This window comes from Propithecus coquereli, unplaced genomic scaffold (assembly GCF_000956105.1).
Source record: "Propithecus coquereli isolate 6110/MARCELLA unplaced genomic scaffold, Pcoq_1.0 Scaffold288, whole genome shotgun sequence".
In the NCBI taxonomy this organism is placed as follows: domain Eukaryota; kingdom Metazoa; phylum Chordata; class Mammalia; order Primates; family Indriidae; genus Propithecus; species Propithecus coquereli.
The window spans coordinates 835,736-842,351 of record NW_012148485.1 but is presented as its reverse complement, the minus strand read 5'-3'; the positions used below and the strand labels follow the sequence as shown (position 1 = coordinate 842,351).

General features: G+C 54.2%; 1 protein-coding gene across 1 annotated transcript in view; it reads left to right on the top strand.

Annotated features, from left to right (window-relative positions):
- The first annotated feature begins 4,176 nt into the window (after nucleotides 1-4,176).
- PHOX2B (paired-like homeobox 2b) overlaps nucleotides 4,177-6,616 on the top strand; it is a 2,697-nt gene continuing 257 nt past the window's right edge. Inside the window, exons 1-3 of the mRNA XM_012648476.1 lie at nucleotides 4,177-4,487; nucleotides 5,168-5,355; nucleotides 6,381-6,611. Of these exons, the coding sequence (XP_012503930.1) occupies nucleotides 4,247-4,487; nucleotides 5,168-5,355; nucleotides 6,381-6,611 (660 nt within the window). The 5' untranslated portion in view covers nucleotides 4,177-4,246. The remainder of the gene's footprint in view (nucleotides 4,488-5,167; nucleotides 5,356-6,380; nucleotides 6,612-6,616) is intronic.

Sequence of the window (6,616 nt, the reverse complement as noted above, 5' to 3'; positions counted from 1 at the left end):
TATTTAATATTTTATTCATTCCCATGTTATTGTGCTTTGCCTGCGGTAAAACAGCCTCCAAACAGCCTCCTAGGAGTGAGGCATTAGGAAGCTGACAAGCGTTTTCCCATGAATTGCTACTACGATACAATGGCATTTTGTTTGCTGTTTTGTTTCCTTGTCTTCTAACATTCTTTCTGACTTTCAAGGAAAAAAAGAAGAAGAAAAAGAAACCCTCCTATGAATGGCAAAGAAAAGGAAAGAAAAGTTTCTTTTAAACTTTCAACCTTTTTCACTTGCTACTGGGTAGCATGTAAACATTTTTTTTTTCTCATGGTATATATGCTGGTAATCTCTCCCCTTTTTTTGTTCTTTAAATGGCCCTTTTTTTTTTTTTCCTTTTATCACATAGCATTGCCTTTCCATTATTGATTCAGAAAATTGGCAGGGGGGAAAAATCAACCGTGTACACATATTAAGAAAGGGAAGTCAGAGGAAGATGGATCAAACTCATCCATCTATCCATGCGGCCATTTATCTATCAATCCATCTAGCTACCCACCCGCCTCTATTAAAATAAATAGCAGGCACTGTACACAGTGCTGGTTGGCTGAAGTTGTGATCTGGACAAAAGGTCTGTTTGGGGAAAGGATGCTGAAGCTCTAATTCTATTTGTGCCGGTCGAAAATCAGGAGGGGTTTTTCTACACTTCACTTTTATTAGATTATTTCTTATAGATGGTTTCTTTTTTCCTCCCAGACGCGTGGTGGAGGCTGCTGAAGCAGTTGGTCTATAGTTGGAATAATTAAATTAACCATTTGGTACAACTTTTAGGGGAGAGCTCGCGTGTAGAAAGCACAACCGGAACAAAACAGGGCGCTGGGGCCCCGGCTCTGGCCTGGCCCAGCCCCGCACGCCTTTCATCTCGGAGCAGAGGCAGGACCCCGGGCCACAAAAGGCGGGCAGAGGGGCGACGGGGCAGGGGTGGTGGGGGAGGGAGGCGACACTGAGCAAAATAAACCTACAAGGTCTACAAAGGGGAAGATGAAGTCAAGCGCATTTGCTCATCCGACCGTGCGGTCCGGGCGCTGAAAGGTCTCGGGCTATCAAGGCGCGAAGGCGCACAGCACCCCGGCGCGGCCGGGCTGGGCACCGGGCCTTCTGCACCGCGCTGGCTGGGAGCACCGGACCAGGCAGGCGACTGGAATTGGCCTCAGCTGGGCCTGTTCCTGGTCCGCCCTCCCGGGCACTCTCTGCGTCCTGGCCCCTTGGAGGAGTTCTCGCCTCCATCCCTCGGCTTCTCCCCGAGACACCCTCTAACGCCGCCTCAACACCCAGCTCCCCTAAGCTGCCCAGCGAACGCCTCAGCCCAGCATTCCCTTTGGCACAAGAGCTGCCTCCAGGCACCATCTACATCCCGAAGGTCCACGCCTCCACCCAAGAGCCATCCTCCAACACTGCCAACACGCACCCCTCTACTCTGAGCTCCCTGCGCATTCTTGGGTCCGTGTCTCCCCTTCACCCCTAAGACTGTCCGGGCCTGGGCACTTTCTGCAAAATAGCACCCGAGCTGAAATCGCCTGCACTCGGGTGGGGCGCAGGGCTCAGGCCCGGCTCTTCCCGGCAGCGCGCGGAGGAGACAAAGCCCGCTGCGCCAGGCGCAGGTGCCAAGCCGGGCGGGAACCTGCTTATTGTCCAGCGCAGGCCTCGGAGCCGAAACGCAGCTCCTCCCGGCCACCCCAGCTCACTCTCTTCTGCAGAGAAACGCGCTCAAACCCCACGCCAGCAGGAGAGGAGCAGGCTGGCGGGTGCCACCCCCGCCGGTGCCCCCACGTCCACAGCCCCCCATTCGGGCAAGGGCGGCGGAGTCGCACGCGAAAAACCGGAAAGCACCCCCTCCTCCCCGCCATCCGAGGGAACGAAGCAACTTGCACAATCTCAGCGTTGCGCTTGACGACCTAACCCCCAGCTCCCTTAAGCGGATGGGGGGAGAGGGGGGAGTTCCATGTGTGCAGTCCAAAGGGGTACGGCCACCTCCCGGCCCAAATGCAGATTCATATTCATGAGAGCGGGATAAATAAAGACAAATCCTCGCTGTAATAGCACTTAGATTCGCATCCGTCTTTGCTGGTCTTTAGGTTTAGGGGACTGAAGACAGATGTTTGCAACCCCTTTCTCTTCTTGTCTGGTGACCATAAAGAAAAACCATTTAGAGCGCTGCAATTTGTTTCCCGCCGCAGTAAAACCTTGTACACATTTATTTTCATTTCACCTCCGTGCACAAAAAAGTGCGCACTGGTCACCGAGGGCCTTGCTTTATCAAATACGCATTGTACACCATGCAACTGCAATAAAACTATCACCCTCCCCATAAAACTATCAGCGGGCTCCCAGGGAGGTCCAGCTCCCTGCACTGCCGACTTCTGCGCGGCGTCTTCAGCCCAAGACTCGCAGTCACCTGAAACGAGCCTGAAACTCACCCTGCAGAGAAGCACTAGGCTGGGGGGCCGCGCCCCTGCTTAATCCATTACTACGTCCGCGGCAGTTTAGTGCGCAATAAAACACGGCGGCAGCGGAGAGCGGGCGCCCGTCCGCTTCCCGGCACTAGCATCGAATTAAACCACTTAGTTTGGCAAACACTGAACGCCTAAATGCCCCTATAAAGACTTTATGAGTTTGTTACTTTAATTACTGACTTGTTACAGAGCACATAAAGGGGGGTAATGAATGCAATAAAACTAATTATCTACACATTTAATTCATATAAAATATCCAGGGTTTGTTTACACCGCACGGCGATCCAACTAAGCATCCCCCCTCTTGTCCACCGAGAGGAAGGATTTAATGAAATAGTTTCCCTTAGACTGCTAGAGCCTAACGAACCAAATGAAAATTACCCTCCGCTTAAATCATGGGGCCACCGAGCTCCGCAAATCACCGCTCGCCTCTTTGTCTGCGCCTCGCTGCCAGCACCCAGAGCCCGGGGAATGGGACGGGAAAGGTGCCTGACCCGCAGCCCCGGCCCGAGCATTTAAACGGCAAGGGTTTCGCGCGCTGCAGTCCCCGAACGTAAAGGGCAAACAGACAACAATCCCCTTTCCGAAGCCCCGGGTCTGTGGGGTACGGCGGACACCTGGAAAAACTGGAGGCGACAAAGAGAGGGAGCGCGCAGGGGAGAGATGGGCGAGGAGACACATTTGGGGACATTTCATGCCCGCTTGCCAGTTACTGCGTAATTAAAACCAACAACCGCGCGGAACCTCCAAACCGAACGAACGCAGACCGTGCGCTCTTGCAGACGCCGAACTGAGCGCAGAAAACCCCGTCGTTTGAGAACCCAGGTGTTTCACATTCAAGAGCTTGACTCAGCTTTTACTGTTTTACGCAGCTGTATACCCTGTATACCCTCGAAAGCACATTAAGCCGCCAGGAGAAATGCAATTTATAAGAGGCTATTTTTTTTTAACCCCTCTACCAGGTGCATTTTAAAGAAATCCGCTTATCGTTCACATAAACCCCCTCGGCCCACTTACTCTATGTTACAGGGTGCCTGGGTCTTGCCAATGTCCCAGTCCTTTATAACATTTCATGCACTTCGGGGGGTAGGCTTGTTGTTAAATTGAGCGTGTAACGCTCTTACAAAACAGGTTTTCTATGACATCAAGGTTTCTTCTCCCTAACTGAGGGGGGGGGGGCCGGGAGAGGACGAAGAAGGGGGAAAACGCACACACTATCTCAATTTATGCCTAAGGTATATGATCAGTTAAAAAGGCTTAAAAGCTCGGGGAAATTGGATCAGGGAGAATCGTCACCCAACTTTCATTATTTCCAAGTAGTGTGATTGAATTAAAGGGCAGGGAGCTGGTTAGAAGGGAGAATCAGGGGCGCAGTGCGTAATGGTGTGGTATTAAATTCTAATTAGAGATGCAGGAATCAATGATAGGGAGGTTGGGCAGCTCAGTTCCCCAGTGCCAGCCCAATAGACGGATGAGTTATTGTCATGTAAAAAGCGCCAGCAATAAGACCAACCGCTTTGCTATTGTCCAAGTGGAAAGAGCCAAGTTTATTATGAGGACTATATGCTCTAGAGACCTCAGACAAGGCATCTCATAGGAGGCTTTTTCATAAAACTAGGCTCTGCTGGTAGTAAGGAGGCCAGTTTGGAGGCAGGCGTTGAGCTGTGCACATCTCCCCTCTCCAGCCACCTTCTCCATACCCGCCTTTTATTTCATTTTTCCACTTGGCTGAGCCATCCAGAACCTTTTCAATGTATAAAATGGAATATTCTTACCTCAATTCCTCTGCGTACGAGTCCTGTATGGCCGGGATGGACACCTCGAGCCTGGCTTCAGCCTATGCTGACTTCAGTTCGTGCAGCCAGGCCAGTGGTTTCCAGTATAACCCGATAAGGACCACTTTTGGGGCCACGTCCGGCTGCCCGTCCCTCACGCCGGGATCCTGCAGCCTCGGCACCCTCAGGGACCACCAGAGCAGTCCGTACGCCGCAGGTAAGGACCGCCGGCTTGCTCGGCGGAGGAAGCTGCCTTTCCGCTCGTATATAGGAAGCCTTGATTGCATTTGAAAATGGAAATGTGTTTAGTATTTACCAAACGAAATTTGCTTACACAAATGAAAGAATTTATCACGTTAGAAGCGATTGCAGGGAGGGGTAATTCACTTACAGGGTTACACTATCCTAGTCACACCCGAACCGCCAACAAAATTATCTTAAGCTGCCAAAATGATAGGCATAATTTATTTACTTTGCGATGAGACGTAAAGCTTAGAAAATAATTAAATAACAAAGAGTCAGGCTCATTACTGACAGTGTCTCTTTCTTTAAGGACCGACAACGGGCTCACACCTCTTCGGCCGGTCATTTCTATGATCATTTCTGTAATTCATTATTATTATTTTTTTTTTTTGCAGCGCTTTTCCCCTCCAACTTTTGGGCCGGGTCAACTTCTGAGAATTGAAAAGTTCCAACAGTGGGAGTGTTTGGTAACTTCTTCCCCGGCTCCGTCCTATTCCGACTGCTGTTTTCGGACTTTCCTCCTCTCTCGTTTTTTTCCTCCTGCAAGCGCAATCCCGCGTCCCGGGCGACCTGACCCTGGAGTCCCCACTTGCCGGCCGGCGCCCTGCGGACCGTCTCGCTCACTCTCTGTGTCCTCTGTCGTCCTCTCTCTAGTTCCCTACAAACTCTTCACCGACCACGGCGGCCTCAACGAGAAGCGCAAGCAGCGGCGCATCCGCACCACTTTCACGAGCGCGCAGCTCAAAGAGCTGGAGAGGGTCTTCGCGGAGACGCACTACCCCGACATCTACACGCGGGAGGAGCTGGCCCTGAAGATCGACCTCACCGAGGCGCGAGTGCAGGTGCGCGCGCCTGCAGCCCGACCCGCACCGGCCGCACCTGGCCCGGGAGGGGCGGGGGTGAGGGGCAGGGGGTGCAGTTCGGAGTCCCGGGTTCTCGCCGGAGAAGGGCCCGGGGGGCGCAGGGACCCAGGGCGCGTCGGAGAGGTCGGATGCAGCGTGGTTGTGCGCGCGAGGCAGGGTGAGAGCGAATGCGCTTGGCCGTTTACTCACGATGTCGAGTGTTTCCCACCCGAGCAGAGGCGTGGGGGGTCTTGAGATGTGAATGAGCGGGGCATTTCGGGGACGGGAGGTGCCCCGTGGGAGGAGGAGTGCACACTTTGACCCCGTATTGTAAGTTTTGTTTGTTTTTGCCAAATGTCTCCTAACTGAAGCGCTTTTAACCTGGCACCGTGGCGCACAGGTGCATTTTCCTGGAACTGTGATTTCTGTAAGATTTGCAAAAAGGCTGTGACTTCATGAAGGTCCAGAACCACGGCCTACCCTAACCTGTCCCTAACGGGGCGCAGGTGTGCTTCCGGCCTGGTCCGGAGCCTCTCTGGGCGAGCCGCGTTGGAGGGGCCGTGCGCACCATCGCGCACTCCTCCGGGCCCAAAGGCCAGGGACCGCCAGCCGGCAGCAAACCCAGAGGCCCCGTCCTCCTCCTACCAATCAGAGTGTAACTTTAGACGGAGGTCTAGGGGTGGATGGGGAGCTTGGGGGTTGTTCAAGGAGCAGACTGAGCAAAAACCCGCCAACATAAGGGCTTCCAATTTGGGGTCTTTCTGGGACCTGCGGCCTTTTTACCGCTTCTGCAAGCCGCTATTTGCCTGGCTTGCTCAGCTAGCCCTAAGAAAGCTTCTCCGAAGATGCTCCAGCCGCAAGGAGGGTAGACTTGCTGGGCAGGGCGCGCGCGGGGTGACCGCGGCGCATGGAAGGGGGGTGTTAAACAAGTTGAAATGGGACGTAGGCCACCCTGACGGGCGCTTTTCTTTCCCGTTTCCTTCTTCGTCCCCCGGTTCACCGCCTCTCCTCCCCTTTTGGGCCAGGTGTGGTTCCAGAACCGCCGCGCCAAGTTCCGCAAGCAGGAGCGCGCAGCGGCGGCCGCGGCGGCCGCGGCCAAGAACGGCTCCTCGGGCAAGAAGTCCGACTCCTCCCGGGACGACGAGAGCAAAGACGCCAAGAGCACCGACCCGGACAGCACGGGGGGCCCGGGCCCCAACCCCAACCCCACGCCCAGCTGCGGGGCGAGCGGCGGCGGCGGCGGCGGGCCCAGCCCGGCGGG